Source organism: Telmatherina bonti (assembly GCF_933228915.1).
Source record: "Telmatherina bonti genome assembly, chromosome: 20".
Lineage (NCBI taxonomy): Eukaryota > Metazoa > Chordata > Actinopteri > Atheriniformes > Telmatherinidae > Telmatherina > Telmatherina bonti.
In genome coordinates, this window is record NC_136618.1 from 27,281,506 (window position 1) to 27,302,643 (window position 21,138).

The 21,138-nt window shown below is 39.8% G+C and overlaps 1 protein-coding gene across 1 annotated transcript in view; it reads left to right on the top strand.

The window, feature by feature from the left end:
* gpr158a (G protein-coupled receptor 158a) overlaps positions 1-21,138 on the top strand; it is a gene marked incomplete at both ends in the record, with an annotated part of 109,151 nt that overhangs the window by 48,189 nt on the left and 39,824 nt on the right. The window contains 3 exons of the mRNA XM_079259484.1: positions 3,030-3,132; positions 6,344-6,570; positions 12,383-12,451. Of these exons, the coding sequence (XP_079115610.1) occupies positions 3,030-3,132; positions 6,344-6,570; positions 12,383-12,451 (399 nt within the window). The remainder of the gene's footprint in view (positions 1-3,029; positions 3,133-6,343; positions 6,571-12,382; positions 12,452-21,138) is intronic.

Genomic DNA, 21,138 nt, shown 5'->3' on the forward strand with positions numbered 1-21,138 from the left:
CGCTTGGGGGTTATGGGAAGCTGGTTTAAGGGGTTTACCCGGGTTGTCTGGCCGGAGTATGTCGCAGTGCTGCAGTGACCTGTTTGTGTTTGTTTACTATATGTTTAACTGTTCAAATGCGTATTAGGTTATGTTCATGAACTTCTGTCTATGTTGCTTGTCTATATTGTCTATTATTGTATACATATTGTTTGTGGGGGACTTGGGGAATCCCGGTTATCTGCAGTAATTGAGGGAGTTCCTGGGGAGGGGGGGTGCTTGGTGTTTTTAAGATGCTCATTCAGAGCAGAACGGGGTGGGAAAGTGAAAAGTTAATCGGAGAAGGATTAGTGTGAGGACTAAAGCTTGTTACATACTGCAAGACAAGAAAAAACCCTTTTTTGTCAGGTCCATACATCCTCCAGGAGAAGCAGGTCTGCAGCGGGGAGGGGTCACTGCGGGGGGGGGGATGTCTGCTTTATGTGCAATGTACCCAGTTGTTACCTCTACCAGGTTATGTTTTTCCGGCGTCTTTGTGTTCAAGATAACCTAAAAAGTTACAGATGTTATCAAAATTTCAAGAATTGTTGGAAATCTGAAAATGAAGAACTGATTAAATTCTGGTGGTGATCCGGATCACCGTTTGGATCCAGGAATATTTTAAAAGGATTCTTTAACATTGTGCTTGGCGGAGGTTTCCGCTCTCCGAGTGCTTTTCTAGTTTCATATTTGATGAGCAACTTTGTCCGCGGCAGGGCGGGTTGTGCACGCGGCTGGCTCCGAGTTTTTTAATGCTACATGTAAAAATGTTCCTACTTTCTCACCACCTCGATCAACTGTTTCATGAAAACCATCCGTTTTACCTGCAACAGCAAAAATGCGGAAGCAGCAACTTTTCCATATTAACCACGCCCACGTCAAATGTCTGACCAATCACACGATACTTCTCGGAGCCCCGCAAGAAAAAAGTTCTGCCAGCCTGACGTGTCGAGAACTATCTTCAAACACGTCCACGAGAACCAAATGACGGCATTTTCTTCTCAGAGCCTCGAGAACAAGAAGAAAGTTCTGGCTTCTTGTGGAGGATGGAACAAGCTTAATTGATGGTTTGCAGAGCGGGCAACCATTGTAAATACAAACTTGTAAATAGTGTAAATAGCTGGCTGGTTACTGTAAATATCGCTGCACTGTGGAGATTGAAGAGCACAATAAGAACCACCTCATAAAGGGGCCATGACTTCGCCACGTCATTGTACAGCATACAGAACCTCGCCACAGTGAGACCTGCTGGTTTCTATGGTGATTCCTTTTATGCTTATTTACTTTTATTAATTTATTTTTGGGGGTTAGCATATGACTTATCCCACGATTATGTGTCTGTCACCAATGAACATGTCATCATTTATAAAATTATAATAATAACAGATAAAATAATGGATAAAATGGTAGTTATGAAGATGACAGAGGTGTCAATTACTGTATCTTTGACCTAGAACTGAGACTTAGCGGTGTTAAAGAGCGAGAAGTATAATGATGGTATGTTTTCAATATATTCTTGGCTGACGGATGAAAATATGACAAACTAAACTGAAGGTCTGACTTGAAATGCATAACTGTGTCAGTATATTACACAGAGTATTTGCAAATGAAAAATTTCCAGCAGATTAAGTACACTCCAGTAGAGTTTATTTAAGGAACTTCTTTGCTGAATAGTGACCTGGTAATTACTTTGTGCTTTTGAGTCTTGACGGGCCTCTCAAGGCTTTAACTGAGGGTCCAACGCGCCGACTGAAAAATGCATTCAAACCTCACCAAGGACCTTGAGAGACTGTCAGAAATAGCTGCTTCTTAAGACATGCGGAGTCCAGTCTGCTGTGAAGAGCATCACTGTGTCTGGTGCTTCATTTAGACGCCGCCGGCGGCCTTGCCTCCAGATCTCTGTCAGGTCACAAACACTTCACAGCATGTCAAGTGTCAGCTGAAGTACCGCTGCTATTCTGAGTTCCACATCGTTTCTTGGGAATCATAACTTATTATCATCTGCGCTTAGAGAAAAAAAAGTGTGAAAAGAAGTGTGTTAGGGAGTACGAGTGAGACCACAGAAGTGAGGAAAAAATAAATTGTATTGGTGACCCAAATGTGTTCAAACATGATGGAATCTCATTTCCACAAGAGAATTAGTGATTATTCTCTAATCAGGCAAACAAGTCTGCTCTTAAATGAGCTATTAATCATGTCTTTTCATTTGACAAACAGCTCACGGACTCTGCCAAGTCTGCCCCCTGACGCCCCTCGTGTTCCTCTCAGCCGTCCTCCGTCGGTTTCCTATCAGACTTTCAATCTTATGGATTGAAAGTCTAATTTAATACTGAGCAGTAAGAAGGCAGAGTTGGCCAGAGAGCGGACTTGCAGCTTCAGTAATTAGACCCACATCCGCAGGACTATCATCCCACAGAACACTGCGAGTTTTATCTGCAGGCTAGAACAGACGCTCCGTATCTGGCATGTGACCAGAGGTGGCAACTCCTGGTCCAGAAAGTAAAAGTCCTGCCATGTTTTTGGATCTACCTGTACATTTAGAACAGGTGCTTTCACTAACAGGCTCGTTTACCTGGCAAATAAACTCATTAAATTCAGCTCGTTTGATGACTGGTTGGAACAGCTGCCGGACAGGACTTTTACCTTCTGGACCAGGAATTGCCACCTCTGTTTATGACAGAAGTATGTATTTCAGTCAGGCTACCTTTCAAGTAGCTATAAATGTTTCAAACCATCAGACAGATAAGATTCCTGAGATTAGATTGATGGGTAACAATGCATGGTACGATCACAACCGTAGACTCAGTAAACACTGACTACTACATGCTGCAATCCAGAAGCAGATGATGTTGCAACAAAATGGTCCAGTTACATCAGCAAAAGTAGTCCAGTAAAATAGTTGGTCCACAACAAGTCTTGTACCTGACAGCGGGGTTTGAAAGGGTTAAACAACATTCCTTTCCAAATCACGTCTCCTTATTGGTGGTTATTGTGTGTGTTTCTCTTCGCAGTGTTTGCCGCTCCATGGTCATGGATTTGTTTTGGACAAGTACAAGTGTGAGTGCAAGAACGGATTCTACCATCCCAACAGAGTAGCGATCAACGGCTTCACAAGTAAGTCATCACAAATCCTAGTTCTGGTTTAGAGCTGGTTCAGAGTTAAGCTGTGGTTGTAAGCAGCAACAAAACCACAATGGAAGCGTTGTGTTACTTTCAGTCGCTCTTCTAGTACATGTTTAACTAGAGTATTACTAGAGGATTTTTAGGTTATATGCATCACTCTGTTTGAATGTTTTTTCCTGCAAATTGTTGACTTACTGTCACTAATCTGGTTTATTTATGGTGTGTTAGTTTTTTCCCATATGCATTTAGCTGGATTTACTTAAACCCCATGCAGACACAGTCAACATGCTTGACTCTGACTTGTTCTTTCACTCTTAATCAAAGTGTTGCAGAACTGAAGCAACTTTTGCACACTTCTGCTGATCAAGACAAAGTTAACCGAGCTTTTAGCTCATCCAGATTTGGTCAACTGTTGCTGTTTTGTTTTTTTTTGTAATAAAAAGTTTAGCGGAGAACTCTTAATGTAGCTGCCAGCTTTTTGACAAAGAGAAGTGCGAATGTTAGCAGCTGCTTTACTGTGAATTATAAAAAAAATTTCAAAGTTTTATTGTTTATTTTTCAAGCCTGACCTTGCTCAATGCATAGGATCATCCAGCCTTTGTAATGACTCATTAAATCACAAATAGTCACTAAAGGTGACAAGCTGTTTCTTTTAGAAACTTATTTTACCATTTATTTTATCACCTGTATCATCTATAAAGCACTTTTCAATGAAAAAAAACACACTATGAGTAAAAGAAATAGTTTTATTCTAAAAGTAAAACAGTACAATAAACAAAGCTGGGAATTCCTATTGGTTTACAAATTCAGTTAAAAACCTTCATTATTACAGGTTTAGATGGGGCTTTTGGCAGCATTTTCAAATGTGAATAATAAACACTGAAGAGCAGGAAAATAAGATGTAAGTTGAATTTGTGTACTTCCAATGCTGGTTTGACTCATGGTCTGTGTTGAAGCTTGGTTGTTGTTATTATTTATTTATTTATCTGTGATGGACTGGCAGCCTGTCCAGGGTGTACCTGCAGGATGGTAGCCCTGGAGGACCGGAGTGGGAGACCCCGGTCTGAGATAAATCCGATGCAACTGCAACATTCTGCATGATTACTTGCAGACATTCAGTCTGTCACAGGTGAAACTCTGTGAAATAATTGCGATTGGTTTTATTTATTTCATTTCAGACAGCTATAGCAGTGAAAGTTGCTCTTCATAACGAGCTAATTGCAGGAACAATGTCTGCCCTGTCTGCCCGGCAGACTCCTGGGAGACTGTGATGATTGAAGATGGGAAATATCTCTTTAATGGTATTTACTTTCTCCAGCTTTCTCTGTCTGCTGTGAGTAAAGAAATATTTGTGCAAACATTGAGCCTCGATAGTTTTCCCCCACACCCTCCATCGCTTCCTCAACCATTTCAGTCCGCATCCACTGCTGCCTCATCCCACTCAAATTTCATCAGGCACGCTTTTCCTTGTCTGTCTCAGCTTCCCTCGTTTTACCTCACATTATTGCATCCCAATTTCTACTTTAAATTCTTTGCTTTGAACTGCAGAGATCTGTGCTGTCTGCTTTGGCCCTCTCACATTGTGCTGCGAGTGAACACAAACTCGTTCATGTGTTTGAGTCTGCATGAAAGCTCAATAGCTGTGCCTTTTATAGCACAACAATGGCGAGGAGAAGCAAGCCTGTTAGTGAGGCATAGTGCTGCAGTGTGGACCACCATGCTGCCAGTAGCAACCCTGTTAATCCACAAAGGCACATATTTGACACTCCATTGCAGTGGAAACCAGTAAAACGCTCTGTCCCGTGTCTCCCAGTGATATTCCCATCTGGTTTTTTGTATTTCGATACAACAGTAAAGTTCTTGTAGCTAAGCTTCCTCTGCATGTCACTCAGATGGAGCAGCAACAAACCAGTAAGAGTGTTTCGTCGCTGTATGGTGGAGTGACTCATCGCTATGGAGATAAATAGTCCTTTTGAAGGGATCAATGATGTGAATAGCTTTGAAAAATAGGCCAGTTGTTTTTTAAAGGCAAAATCCCAGCAAATCTCTGAGACAATGGCCGTTAACCATAAAGCTTCCATAAAAGCTCCATAAGTCCAAAATATGTTATCTATCCAGCCATATGGAGCATCTCTCCAGGGATTTCTATACAAACCAATTACCAGTCCAGAGGCTTCCTTTTGTCCCCTAGCTTGTTTATTTTGTACCTTGTTTACCCTGGGAAGATTTTTTTCTCCTTTTTGTATCTTGCATTTTTTCAACGATTGCTTTTATGGTCGTCAACCATTATTTCTGTCCAAGCACTTCTCGTTTTAGCACTTCAAAATCTTCCTTTTATACTGTTCTCTACCTTAATGTCAGTGGTAATGTTTGCACATGTTTATGTTTACCATCCTTCCAGTTTTGGTCTGGAAGGGAAACAAATCACAGGTGACAATATTCCCTCAATTTACAGCCCAAACATCCCCATGACTATTTGGAAATGGAGAAACCATTCAGCTTACAGGTAAAACAATTTCAAGAACCTATATAAAGGAGTTTATTTATAATTGTTAAGGTCTCAGGTTTACCATGAACAAACGAAGAATTTACACCAACAAACACCATCATCCATTCAGTCTTCCATCCATCCAACTGTTCTAGCCCTTTCCTTCATCTGTTGATCCTTTTCTCATTCATCCATTTCCCTCCCATGTTCATTTATCCTCTCACTTATCTTCTCCATCCATCCATCCATCCATGTATGTATCTATCCCTTCTACCCCATCTGTTTTTCCCACTTCCTTCCTTCTTCATCTTAACATCCTTCCATCATCCTTTTTATTGCTCATCTTTTACCCCATCTCAACCTCTTCTCCTCCCTTTCCATATCATTAATATGTTTAATATTTCCCAGTAAACCATTATGGGAACTGGTAATAACATCCTTAGACCCCCCCCCCCCCCCCCCCCCCCCCCCCACACACACACACACACACACACCACACACCTTTAACTGTTTCAACTTTCAGGTTTCTCCATAACTTTAGCCATTGAACCAGCAAACCCACATTGCTGTTTTGAGCTCGTTGCTGGTGATACTGGTGAGCAGGTTGAGGAAAACTTTTAAATAGATGACAATGAGAGCTGATAAGGTTGTTGGTCAGCTAGTAACATAAAGATTATTGGGTCAAGAACTGAAATTTCAATCCTTTTCTAACAGAAGTGGACCGAAAAGGAAAAGCGATAGAGAGTGGTCCCAATGCAGATGAGGGGTCTTCCAGCAACTGCCTGCCGTGCCAGCAGGGCTGTTCCTACTGCAAGGACGACACCCCCTGTGTGGCACATGAGGATGGAGCTCTGCGCTTGGCTGTGCTCTCTTTCCAGTGCCTCTGCATGCTGATCGTCTTCATAAGCATGGTGCTTATCTACCACTTTCGAAGAAATAAGGTGAGATATGTTACATACTCTGAGCTTGCACACATTTTCAGTGTGTTGGTTGTGTATTACAAAGTTTTATCCCATTATTAAGACTAATAATGTGTCACAGAAACCTAAAAGTGAAAGTTAATTAAATACATTTAATATAGATTATCATGCAACGCAGTCACCACAATGAACCGGGGGTTTAATATCTGTCCATGACAAGTAAAAGTTTGGAAAGTTATCAGTGGATAAGCGAGAGCTACAGTAATTAATGTCACAAGTGCAATGTAACATCAGCTAGATGTTTGATGTTTCCTGGGCCATATGGCCATCAAACCATTGGAAAGAATAAACCAGTAAAACCATATGCGAGTGGTCAGAGTAAAGCTTTGAAATCCTTTCAAACAGCTTGGACTTATCAGATCAGCTCAAAATCATCACCTTGGATGTTGACCAGTGTGAAAATTACATCACAAAAACATATTTACTCTGATGTTTTTTTTCACATTATGCTGCTTCATCTCTCAAATTCAAAGCCTGGTATTTAATTATTATTTATCTGGTTTATCTTTAATGGGACATGTGGCAGTGTGAGATGTTGATGTTGGCACCTGGCAGACAACGTGGTGCCTGTCGAAGTTAATAACTTTCCTAAGCCCGTGTGCTGGATATATTCATAGCAAAGTGTCAAGTCTTTTTAGCTTGAGTGGTGCGATGGTGTGCTAACAATGTAGGGGAGCCATAAGTCAAACAAAAGGCAGTGGACAGCGTGGAGTCAGTAGATGTACAGTGTGTCTCATTTATCGTCTCGTCAGCAAAAGCTTTGTGCTGAGTTACAGAACAGCTGAGTTCAATTTAAATAAAGAGTTGATGTAGCAGTTTGCTCCTAACAACTACAGTCAAACAACGCGTTGCTTCCATCAATAAAGCCAATGATGGTCTGTCATCATTTCAGCACCGCCTACTGCCAGAAGTTTCTCTTCAAAAATCCCTACTTATTCCCACTCAAGAAATTAACACTAGAATTACCAGGATTTTTCATTACTCCTGCAAGTCCCCCTCCTTCACCACAGCTAACCACCCAGCTAACTGACCTATTGTTTTTTAATGCTAGGGCTGTTTACCGTGTTATAGCATATGACCCCATTTAAGATGCTTTTTTTTTTTTCTTTTAATGTTTATTTTAGGTAAGATAAACATCACTCATCTGGCGAACAGAAATAAGGCTTCTGTTTTCTTTTGTATGTACTTTTAAATGGGCGACACAGCTGTCTTCTGCTTCCTGAAAGCCCCCTCAAGCGTCTTGTCAATTAGAAGCCGATATGCCGCTAAATATCTTATACAAGAGGCTCACAGAAAGCTCCTAAAATGGTGGACCCATCTATGGAGAAAGGCCTTTAGGGAGGAGCTTTCACTATACTTTGTCCTTTTTCGTCCAACAAAAAAAGAAAGAAAGGAAGAAAGCCTGTTCCTGTTTTAGAATCTACCAGGAATATGGTGAAATCCTGCTCTTTTACATTCTCATGCGGCATTGCTGCATCTCCAGAAAAGCTGGGACCACGACCACATTTGTAAATATTTTTTACATATTTCTCCTTTGTTTTACAATGATAAAGTAGCAAAATTGTTTTTTTTTTTTTGTTTTTTTTTTAAATTTATTTATTTTCTTTGTTTTTTTAAGTTCTTTGTTTCTATATATTATATTAAAGAATATAGTCACTTGTTTCATAAACAATCTTTGCCTTCTCCCTTGGAAAACAAAAAATAATGATGAATATACTTGTGAAAATATATGGATAAACAGCACATTAAATTATTTGAAAATAAATTGAACCACATATTTAATAAAAAAAAAAAAAAAATGACAAAAGACAATATATAAAACAGATCTTATTTTTAGGATTCAAATCTCAAGTATAAAAATTGATTGTGGTTTTTGGTGGTTTCCAGTCATTGCATTTATTTTTCTTAGTTTAGACAGAACTGTCCACTTTTCATGCACAACTGAGTAGGAAGGAATTGTAAAATCTTTGTTTGTTTTTTTTAAAAAAAGTGGATAATTTCAGACTGAAATACAAGTTCAGTTTCTCAGTACTGAATGATAAACACTTAATTTTTTACACCAAGATCTACAGTCTTGTTACATAAGAAACAAGAATGAAACCAGTGTTGAACCTGCCCTTTGGGGTCTCACACAGACAACATGACTGTGGTAGAAATCATTGCATGGAGTCAGCAACATTTCTGAGAACCAGCTCTAACAAGCTCAGTTCATCACTGCAACCTCAAATCAGTTTATTTAGCTGAAACAGATACGCAAAAAAAATTACATCAGGCAAAACCTGTTTTCCCATTAAACAAGGCTTTTCATTTTTATACAAATACATCATGTACAAAAACTTAATTTATTGAAATTATGTTTTCAATACAACTAGACCAGTCAATACAGATTGTTATCCCTATTTTACTTCTTTGGCAGTAACATGAAGCAAGTATCTAATGAAACAGACAGTAACCTGTTTATAATAAGGCTGCTGTCTTTAATTACCAGCGCACACATGGTTAAATAAATACCATTTTGAATAATAAAGACCTCTTTTGGCCTAACCAACGTAGCCTAAAAGTAATTTAAAGAACATTTTCCATAATGATTTGACTATCCTTGGTACCATGTCCAATTCCTGTGTTACATATTGATGCTATCTTTACTGTATTATATTATGTATAATATGTATATGTGTATATCAGGCTGCATGTTGGCATAGGGGTTAGCACTGTGACCTCACAGCAATAAGGTTGCTGGTTTGATTCTCAGCTTTAGGGAGGCTCAAATAGTGGCCTTTTTGCGTGGAGTTTCCATGTTCTCCCTGTGTATGCGTGGGTTCTCTTCTGGTACTCCAGCTTCCTCCCACCATCCAAAGACATGCATGCTAGATTAACTGGTTACTTTAACTTTTCCCAAGGAGTGAGTGTGAGTGGTTATTTGTCGCTTTGATCCTGTGATGGACTGGCGGCCTGTCCAGGGTGTACCCGACCACTCGCTCAATGATTGCTGGGATAGACTCCAGCGCCCCCACAACCCTTAATCAGACTAAGCAGTTTGGATAATGAATGAATTAATATATTTTTAACATCCTGTGGGCTCTAGTGTCTTAATTGTTCTGCAGGTAGATGAGAAAGTGTGTCAGAGAGACATCAGGATTGAACCTTGGCCAGCTGACTTTATAAAATGACTGCTGCTATACTAAGCGAACTAAACATATTCACGTTCAGCAACAACACCACCAGTTATTTTCCTCGTCTTCATGTCTGGTATTTTTGCTCCTGAAGTGTAACATTTATTGGACGACTTATTAAACGTGCTGCTCTGGTCTGTGGTTTCCACTATTAGTGACAACTCCAGCAGGAACTGCTGTTAAACTTTCCTGCTTCCACTTCTGAACTGAGCTCTGGAGGTTGAGGCGAAGTGATTACTCCAGGACTGAAATATTAGCTAGCTTTATGGTTAACAGATCAACAATCAGGTGAACACATCAACTGATTGTTGATTAGATGATAGTTTGTAGTATTTGTAGCCCGGCTGGGGAACATGTGGAACGTTAGAATGAGCAGAGTCCCAGACATTGGACTAGAAAAGTTGTGTGGTATTTATAGATAAAGCTTATCGTAAAATAGTGTGGCAGCGTGGTACAGTATTATTAAGGGTGAAATGAACAACAGGAAGGTAAGGGATTAAAGGAAGATTTATTTCGGAATTTATCTGGCCAACGCCACCTGGGGCAGAGATCCCAGGAAATAAATGCTGGGTCGCTCCTTTTGGATATAGAGACGTGTGAGGCAGTCAAAACTATTTAATACAGAACTTAATGAGAAAAATTAAAGTTGTATAGATACAAAACACGGTTAAAGATGCATTATGCAACATTCTGACCTTAAAACTCTGTGGTAACATTTATCATGTGCATTGCTGGAATTCCCAGCAAAGGAGGTCCCAGGTGTGCCCCCACTTATTCACTGAAAACTAAAAACATGTGCCCTCGTTTGAAGAAGTGGGGGTCCACTACCATGAGTGCCTAGCCAATCCACTTTATGGTCTAGTTGCCTTGAAGAAAAATAAACCAGTTTAAATCTAAAAGAAACACAAAACCAAGTTGCAAATTCAAAGCAGAAGAAACAGAACAAACACAGCAACAAAAATAACAGCTGGTGGACCAACCTGAGAGCCCAGACAGGCCAGTTGGAGTACAGAGCATAGCGCCATCATCACCAACAACACCAGTTTCAGGCAAAACAGACTGATGGCATCGGTAGATGTCTTTTATATTTACTTGCAGTTAGGGGAGAACCCATCTTGAACCACTTGACCACCATAACAGCAAAACAGTTAAACAAGAAGTTTCTCACAACTGACTTTCTCTGCTCCTAAAGCCCCTCTGTGACGCAAACCACTTGACCTGATGTGCCTCTCTCTCTCCCCGTCTCTAGCTTGACCTTAAAGGTGACCCACTGTTCCTTTAAAAGTGCTGCAAATAGCATCATGTCTCTGCACAACGATGCATAACTAATGCAATCATTTTTTTAACATCAATGTAACGTGACAGGCCAGGTATTACTGGCACGCCACTGGTTTAGACATTTTACAAATCTGTTAAATCGTGTGATGTGCCAACTTTTCAGGGCATGAACTCATTTAAGAATTTTCAGCAAAATTAGAAAACTAGCCTGTTGCTTTGTGAATCTAAATCATGCTTAAGTTGACAGAAAAGGGGGGGGGGGGGGGGGGGGGGGCATTTAGGCTTTGCAGTGCACTTAAAAGCATCTGTGATGGTATAGGTGTCTATCAGCAGACAATGGATGGTTAACGTGCACACTTTTTGCTCCACAGAAACCCTAATCAGGAAATGAACTACTATATAGTAAGGTAACTAGCAAGAAATTGTATGTACATCAGTCTTTAGATAGCCCTAATTAAAGTAACCAGAGTGAAATTTCATAGTAACGCCTTCAGCTGATTGAGTTTATAACCAGCACAAACCCTGAAATGCCTTAGCGCATTAGCATTACCCACTGCACCATTAAGCTTCACCACTGCACGCCCTTAGAGATGAGTTAGCTTACCACACTTCTGGCTTAGTTGTCTTCATGTTGTGGAAATCTGTGCTTTTGCATGAACATAAAAATTAAGAAGACTGTCAAGTGCAGAAACATAATCAAATGACTCCACTTTGTAATGTGATTAAGGTGTTTTCATTGAGAATTGTTGCCAACCGAGTAGCTCCTGAAAGCTATTTAGCTCATTGGTAAATGGACTTGTACATCCATAGCGCTTTTCTAGTCATGCAGACCACTCAAAGTGCTTTACACTACTTGTCACATTCACCCATTCACACACACACTCACTCATACCCTGATAGGCACATTGGGGGGCAGTTTGGGATTCAGTGTCTTGCCCTAGGACACTTCAGCATTTCAGGGGAAGCCTGGAATCAATCCCCCAACTTACCAGCTGAAGGACAACTGCTCTTCCTCCTGAGCTACAGCCACCCAAAATAGATGTTTTGCTTTATTGGATTTCAGCCTCACTGCTTTGTTTTAATTTTAGTACTTTCAGCATGGCCAGCAGCTACAGTTCACTAGTGCACCTTCTATGGCTTGCTACTGACAAGCCCAGACAAGCCCAGAATCTTGCATTTAAACTCAACAGGAGACTGCAAATCTGACTGGACTAAAGTTGTTGAGATCTTATATAAATTGTTGAGTTACAGTTTATTTTACAGGTGGTAGAAAAAAAAAGATGCATATTATAAGAAACTGCTGTATCTTTTTGTTTTGGCAGAGCATCAGAGCATCAGGTCTCATCTTGCTGGAGGCCATCCTCTGTGGTGCCTTGCTTCTTTACTTTCCGGTAAGTGTGATTTTGTACGGTTTGCTTGTACTGAAGGTTGCCATATACCTTGACCTCAAGTTTAAACTCATTTATCTAAATCAGAATCAGGTATCATAAGGTTTCTCTGCAGCAGCATCTCATAGCCAGCTCAGGATGCAGTTATAAATCAGATGATAGCTGAATAGAGCTATGATGAGCAGGGCTCTCAGCCCAAACATCCCAAAGTTAGTCTTTAGTGACCTGTTACTTCGAGTGTACACAGAGCTGGCCAACGAACCCAGCAGCCTGTCACCATCTGTTCCCTCACATCTATTCAGAACGCCACACAGATCAAAGCCTGTTGTGTTATTTTCTCTTTAATCAGTAAATTCACTATAAAACCTTTAATGTTTGGCAGTCTTTGACAGTCTTACATTGCAGTGGAGTTAGTCTGAGAATATGACTGGTTTTTACCCCAAGGTAAGTTTTCAAGCTCCACGCACCTTGTTTTGTTAATTGTTCACATGCTTGCCTATAAAACATCAATAATCACACTGGAAGGAATAATTGATATTTGGTTGATTTTAAAGTTACTGCAGAGTGAGTGACAGCTGTGGTTCTGTAGATGGTATAAAAGGATGTTACATATAGAATCACACTTGGCCCTACACTGCCTCTGCTGGTTACCTACAAACATATGCATCACTTTGAAGTCTGAAGATGTGCAAAACCAACATTCAAATGCAAAGTGTATTTTTAATCATGCATTATTGGATGCTGCATGTTTACTCCATGCAGAAAAATAAATGTTTGCAGCTGAAGTGTTGTTGCACAGTGGATGTCTGTACCATAGACTGTAAATAAAAAGATGAATGGGGCCTCCGTGACGTCACCCATAGGTTTCTGAAGAGCTGGGTGGTTCCTACCATCGCCATCTTGGCAGAGGCATGCGTGTCGTCTCGTGCCGAAAATACAAATATGGGCAAAGAGGTGGAGCTGAGAGGGGGGCTGTGAGCATCATGGTGGATGATTGACATCGAGCGAACTCCGAGCTTTCTGTAGCTAAGAGCTAACCTAGAGATAACAGCAGCTAACGGAGGAAAGCGGGCTAAAGCTAAGTCATGTTGTTAACCGGCTAAAAACCGTGGTTGTTCTACGTTCTTCTTAATTGAAGCGCGAGATAGGGTACCTGTCAATCAAAAGGACACGCCCCCAAATATTCCAAATTTTGAGATCAAATTACTTTTAAACAGGTGAGTTAGAACTCACCCCCCCCCCCCGAAAATGGATTTTTGTACCAGGCTGTAAACATGTTTATTTCTGCTGTGAAGTTGGTCTTTTTAACATGGGAGTCTATGGGGATTTGCTCTGTTTTGCTGCCCCTATTGGATGAAGGGGGGACTGCAGTTTTATGCAATTTCGCATAGGCTTCACTTTTAGCCACCGGAGGTTGCCACTTGGTCTGTACATTGCTGTTCATCAAACTGATTTCATGACAGAACGTGTAACAACTACCTTGGTCCATGTTGCCAAGACTGTGCAGCTTCCAATGCAATCTTTTTTTATTTATATAGCATATTATATAAAACGCATGTTTGCCCCTGTGCTGTACAAAGAAATATAATTGTCAAAACAAAGAGATATATTATTCACAGTCAGTTTTTGTCTTAAAAATAGTAAAATTGATTAAAAAAACAAAACTGTACACCTATGTTTTCCTGACCCCCTTATCTTAACACAATGTTGTCATGCTAAAAGACATGTTAATGCCAGTTGAGACAGCTGACAGAAACATCTATAAGGGAGAGGATGCTGTTCATCTATATTCCTCCTCTTCCCACTAAAAATACTTTTTGTGCCTTGTTCTCACCTCTGAATGCTAAGAGTAAGGTGTTTGAAGTACATGGTGGTTTAATTTGAAAATGGCACGTTTTAGCCTGATTTACATTCAAAGCAATCTGAATTCTTGGACATGTTTCTGATGCCCGGTTTAACCATTTAAAAGCCAAATTTACCATTTAATAGAGCACTTTCTTTTAGAGACTCATGAGTAGATTTAGAATTTGCGGAAATAAACCATCTTGACCAGTTTCTCCCAATAGGTTTGGGTATGTAATGCCAAAAGTAGGTATTTGATATCTCAATGCTGCTCTAAAGTATCACCATTTGGGTACAATGATGACAAACTGACTTAAAGACAAAAACGTCTTTACAAGACTGTCCTCCTATTCCAACATGCAGCATAAGCTGTGTCCCAGTTCAAGGTCTGGAGTTGTCTACATAGTCTACTCACTCTGAAGTGTGTAACACAATCCTGCTGCTGTCTTATTTGTCTGCTGGGACAAAAATATATGTATATACATAAAAATAAATGTCACTAGCATTTGACTGCTGCTCATTCTTTTCTATCTGGTGCGCACTGAATGCTGGGAGAAAAGAGGCCGTGAAGGATGCATCGCTTGTAGCATTTCAAGATAATCTGGATCCAAACGATGTGCGGTTTTAAAGGTTGGATTAAAAGAAGCCTTCGAATTAGGGCAGCACTTTTGGCGCTACTCTGACGTATGCAGCCAACGAATCCGCACTTGGAAGTGTGCGGACCCTGAATTAGGACACAGCTTTAGTAATGTATCATTATTCTTTATAATGTTTTCTGGTGACACTGGGCTGTCTTTGCTGGTTTGTTTGTTTCATGAGATAATCCCCTGAAGCTTTCGGCGTTATGGCGGACAGTGGCTTTATTAACCACCAACTAAGAACAAAAAGTGTTGTACAGTAGAGTTGTGTAATCACCATCAATGAAAATCAATTTGTTTTGATCAGTGACATTGTTGCCAACTTCTTTAGTACCTCATTATTTCTGCAGATGATTAAATTCCACTCAACACCCACACAACCATTGATTTACCTGAAACCACTATTATGTCTTCTTCTTTGGTGCTTGGGGAAACGGATAATTACAATGCAGCCGCATGCAGCCACACAGAGCTATATGCTCCGCAAGGCAATGCAAAATAAACACAACTAAAGCCAGTTGATTTAGATCCGACTAATCAATGCAATTTGCTTTGACAAATTCCTGGAAGGTAATAATGTTGAAATTTGCAGAATGAGAGCAAGGCGGGTTATTGCGTAGTGAATGAATGAATAGCAGATGATATTCCTGTATCAGCTGCTGGGGTGTTGTCAGCCAGTGCTAAAAATAGAGGGCTTGTGAAAAGGTTGTGGTTGACTTTGTAGATCATTTCAGCGCTGTGGAATAAATGTGGAGCTCAGTTTGATCATTCTGCTCTGTTGTGCAGAAATGGTCACTGTGACCATGACTGATCTTGCTTTGATCATACAATATCTTGGATCGATCATGTGAAAATAGCGTCTCTACACGGCACTGGATTGATCTCCACCCTGATGGATTTGCATGTTTTTCTCCTGCAAATCTCTCACAAGTCGAAGCTGCGAGGGTGAGAAGCTTCGCACCCAATCTAAATATAGATCCAGAAAATATTCTGCTGCTTCTGCGGATTCTATTTTAAATAATTCCACTGTTATTAAGCAGCAGGACATGCTTCTCATCCCGCTCCCATGGCATTTTCCTTTGTGAAGTAATGCAATTCTTTTCCTCGTTTGTCTCCCGAGTACGTCTCGTGTGATAATTTCAGCCCCCCTGCTATTAAACGAAGGGGGAAGAGGGAGGAACAGGCAGCGCAGAAGATCACGGCAGACTCAAAGCTGCTTGTTTCCATCTGCTTCTGCAGATGAGAGTGGAGGAAAGTTGACACACATTTGTGATTCCCAGCGTGATACCTGGATGAGACTGCCAGTCTTGTGTTTGTCTGTTTGTGGCTTAAAAAGGAGACAGAGTTAGGATTCACATGCATGTGATGCATGTGATTTCAGATACGGTTAACTCCTCCAGTCCCATTCAGCCTGTGAGCAGTGGCTTGTAAGAACTTAGCAATGATAACTTGAATGACTGATTTTCTATATGGTTTTATCAGTCATTACTTCACTGCAGAGGAATTTCGGCCCGCTCTTCCTTCACACAGTCGCAGTTCTTTGAGGTGTGTAGTCAGAGATTAATGCACAGCTTTCTCATTGTAACACCATAAGATGCAGTCTGCACCGTGTGGCACTGTGGCAGCAAGAAGGTCGCTGGTACGAGCCTCGGCCTCGTGTTCTCCCCGTGTATGCATGGGTTCTCTCCGGCTTCCTCCCACCATCTGAAGACATGCATGTTAGGTTAATGGCTGTTTGTGTCTGTGTGTTGGCCCTGTGATGGACTGGTGACCGGTCCAGAATGTATCCTGTCCAATGATTGCTGGTATAAGCTCCAGCTTCCCCGCAACCTTTAATTGGACTAAGCAGTTAAGAAAATGGATGGATGGACCGCAGAAAGCTACAAACTGCCAAAACCTTGAATTTAAAATGACTTTATTTATTTATTTATTTATTGACATTTAGAAACAGGGCTTGTTTGACATTTGTTCCCATGAAATTCACTCAGACCAAATGTTTCATTAGATGAGCCAAATGTTTCCATTTCAAGAAGGGATATGTCCATTAATACACATTTTCTTCAGATGATTGTCTGTCGGTGTAAAAATCTGCATCTACATTTGAAAAAAAAAAAAAAAGCAAAGCTTTTCCCTTCTTAACAGACTTGCAGCTTTCTGTCACATTTATTTGTTTTTATTGGAGCGCAAGTGGAAGACTATAAAAAACATTTAAGGTTTTATACCATAGATCTTGTGTGGATTAACTCCCCATCAAACGCCTTTTTTACCAGCCCAATCACAGGATCGGCTTAGTGCCAAGCTGAAGGCACCACTTCAGTCCAGGTCAGACTCTCAGGATCTCTGTCATGTATTGCAGGCAAGACAGGGCAGGGCTTTATCACATAGCAGGGGGCTAATAAGAAACAGTACAGCCAGAAGATAATGTATCCTGACCTGACAGGCCATGAAACACAGTCTGCCAGCCGCTCCTCTGCCTTCAATCTAAGCACCTCTGACACTTTCAGTCTGACTTAAGCAGATCTGGAGAGTTGTTGTATGCATTTACAGCTCTCCCTTCATACTCCACTTCCCTTTCTCCTGCTGATGAATCCCAAAGAGTCTCCCAGTACACACACTCAGTAAGTCTAGAATGTGCTGCTGCAGTGAGGAGTGCTTTTAGCTTGAGCAAACATCTAGAAAGTATCAGAGATTGGCAAAAGAAGAATAGCAACCACACGTGGCTCCTCCATCTGATATTTTCTTTTTGTCCTGACAGAATGGGATTATCTATCAGGATCTAGCCGGTGATGAGAAGGAAACGGAATTGGGGGGGCGGTGTGACTTGGCTCCAGTCTTGTCTGCACAGAGGCCAAGCTGGATGTAATTTACACTCAGCCCACCTCAGGGAGTAGTGGGAGGAGAAGAAACCATTACCTCCCCTCCAGAAAGCCGGCCTTCCCATGTGGCAGGGAGTGTCAGCTTTCATATAAAAATGGATCCATTGTTATTACAACACCCCACTTCTCCCACTGGCGTTCAGTCTTTCTCACCCACACTGAAGGTGTTTAGGAAAGAGGAAAGAGCTGGAGATGTTGACCACAAAAAAAACGGAGCACGGATGGACCGCATGGCTGTGACTTTGTCATGTCAAAACATTCAAAGTAGCAGAAATTCTTTGTTGTGACAGGATGATTCCCGAGGCTGCAGCATCCCATTCTCTTCCCAGACGGAGACAGACACAATAACAGACTCCGAGTAATTTCTCTCCCTTGTAGATGGCGGCGCTTTCTAAAGAAACTCTGATGGCAAAAAGCTGCAAATCAGCGCAGTCTGTTCTTTCACCTGGTTTTTGCTTTTAGTTGCCTTTAAAAAAATATTGAAGATATGACATTAGTGCATTAAAAGATGACTAATATATGATGTCTTCTCATTACAGTAAGTGCTCAGATTACACGAAGCTGCTTTTCTACCTATTAACCTAAAAAAATCGATCTCTTTTCCATCTGTAATTTAAACGTCTGCAAAGACAGTGATTTAACTGCTTTAAGCTCTTATTATTCAGAATAATAGCTGTGACATTTAAAGGCTTGCGTCTCAGACAATACAGTTCTTGCAGCTCGGCAGAAGTCGAAGAGGCTTGCTGATCTTGTATAAGAGCTGCATTTTCATGGTGTACAGATTGATACTGAAATACAAATACCTAATAGATATTTATACTCTAGGATTAATTCTCATATTGGAATATTTATATTATAGTAATTTGGGGGTTAAAATTAGACCCACTTGGTAGGAACTACTTCTTCTGCACGCTGTGTGTAAGAAATATGTCACAGATCATGTCGTTTTTTTGGTGTTCATTCAGGCTAGCTGAGCCAGATGAATGCAAACACAGTTCTGTGATGCTATTTAAACTCTACAAACAGCAACAAGGCTCTGTTTGATGTGTGTATGCGTGTGTGTGTGTGTGTGTGTGTGTGTGTGTGTGTGTGCAGACAGTAGCAGCGCCACAAACTCAATAATCATCCAAGAACCAACAAAAACACACGATAAGTTGTGATGAGGTAATTTGAGGAGGAGGACAGGAAAGGACAGGTGCTGCTGGTGTGAGACAGACGTCACTCTCAGTGTCCTTTGGTACTGCAGACAGGTCCTGACCAGGTCCTGACCAGGTCCTGACCAAGTCCTGACCAGGTCCTGACCAGGTCCTGACCAAGTCCTGACCAGGTCCTGACCAGGCAGTGGAGGCATGTAGTTCTGATATGAAACTATAATAGTAAATACACTAATATGTGTTATTCAAGCATTTGTTGTAACTAATTTAGTTACATTTATTTACTTAAATTCTAAATATTATAAATATGTATATTAAATTAAATATTATATTATTTAAAAATATTTTAAACAAATAATAAATATATTATAAATATATTATGTTCATAATATATTTATATATATTATAAATATATTATATAATACAATTATAATATATTATATATATTTTATTTAAATTTATTTGAATTTGTTATTTAAGTATTTCTTATTTATTGTTGAATTTCCCTTTGTGGATTATTAAAGTATTTTTCATTTAATTTAACTTATTTTACTTTGCACAAAGTATTGCATCCATATCATCATTATCAGATTGAATATTTCGTGGTATGGGATCAGAAAGCAAGTCAGTATCGTCAGACTTCACTATTTCCTAAGCTGAAAGCTCAAAATGTTTTTTTTTTTGTTTTGTTTTTTTACAAAAAGTACTATTTTCTTACTCAGTCCCCTCCAGAGAAGCTCTGCCTTCATTATGCAGCTGACAGATGACGTCTCACAACATTTAGCCTGTTGGCAAAGAAAAACATGCAGGTTTAAACATTTTACTGTCTCACAAGCATTAATGTGACACTGCTGTGTTTTAGAGATGATGGAAAAATGTATCAGTTACATTTTACATGGTGGGACTGAGTCTTGTTTATTCTTTATCCACCATACTGATTAACAGGTTGCAAAAAAGGGGTATAATAAACTCATGAAATCTATCCATCCACTTTCTTTACTGTGTGTTCCAATTAAGGGCTGCATAGTTATTATTATTATTATTATTATTATTATTATTATTATTATTATTATTATTATTATTATTATTATTATTATTATAAGGGTGATAATGTCTAAATTAATAGACATTAGTGTAAATGTACCAGAGCAAGCTAAATGTCTATTTTTATCTGAAATCGCTGGAAAAGATGGGGAAAAAAAAGAGAAAAAACAAAAGAAAAACAAATTTAAAAAAAAATTGCAATAAAAAAATCTCATGGATATAGAAAATCAATAAATATAAACATATAAAGAAATACAAATGAGAGTGAATAACACCAAAAATAGCTTGGGTAAAAGTATCCAAATATCCAACACTGTCATGACATAAGTAGATGTAATAATGTCTGGCTATTATTAAACTAAGTTTTGAAATGTTTTTTAATCATCTCACATGAGGCCAGTTTTCTGTTTACTACCAGTCTCATGCTGCTGTTATAGTGTAAATAAATGACAAGAAAAAAGCACTTGTTCAGAGAGGAACAATTCTGTGTCCTCTTGCTGTGTGTCTGTTACTCAGTTCGAGCTATTTCTAATGCTTACTAACGAGCTTAGTCACTGGATGTCTTTGTCAAAACAAGTTAGAAACAGTTCAAAGGTCAAAATCTTATGTTGGGTTACTTAGAGGAAAAGAAATTGGGTCATGAAACAACTAAAGCACAAACTAGTCTAAGTGCAGTTATAAAGCTTCATCCTCAGTACCCATCACATCAAGATGAGTTCATAAAAACTGTTAAATGTCCTTTTTTTTTTTTACCTGTGTCCCGTCCAGCACTATAACATTCAGAACGGCAGTCTGTGTGCCAGATTTAGTCCGACAGATTTTCTCCACCAAGGGATACGTGTCATATACGGGTGCACTTGACAATATGAATATATTAATATCGTATTTATTGTAATCATTAGTCCTGATGTGGCAAAACTGAACCTGAAAGGGGGGAAAAATAATCAAGTAAAACAGAGGCAAGAAAGGAAGGAGTCGAGAGAAAGGTTCAGAATTAGGATGTGAAAGGAAAACTGTGTAATCTGCTAAAATCCCAGTATTTTCAAAAAACTGCTACAGACTACAGTAGCAGTAGTACTACTAGTAGTAGTAGTAGTAGTATTACAGGATACATAAAGTAGAATAATGATGATATT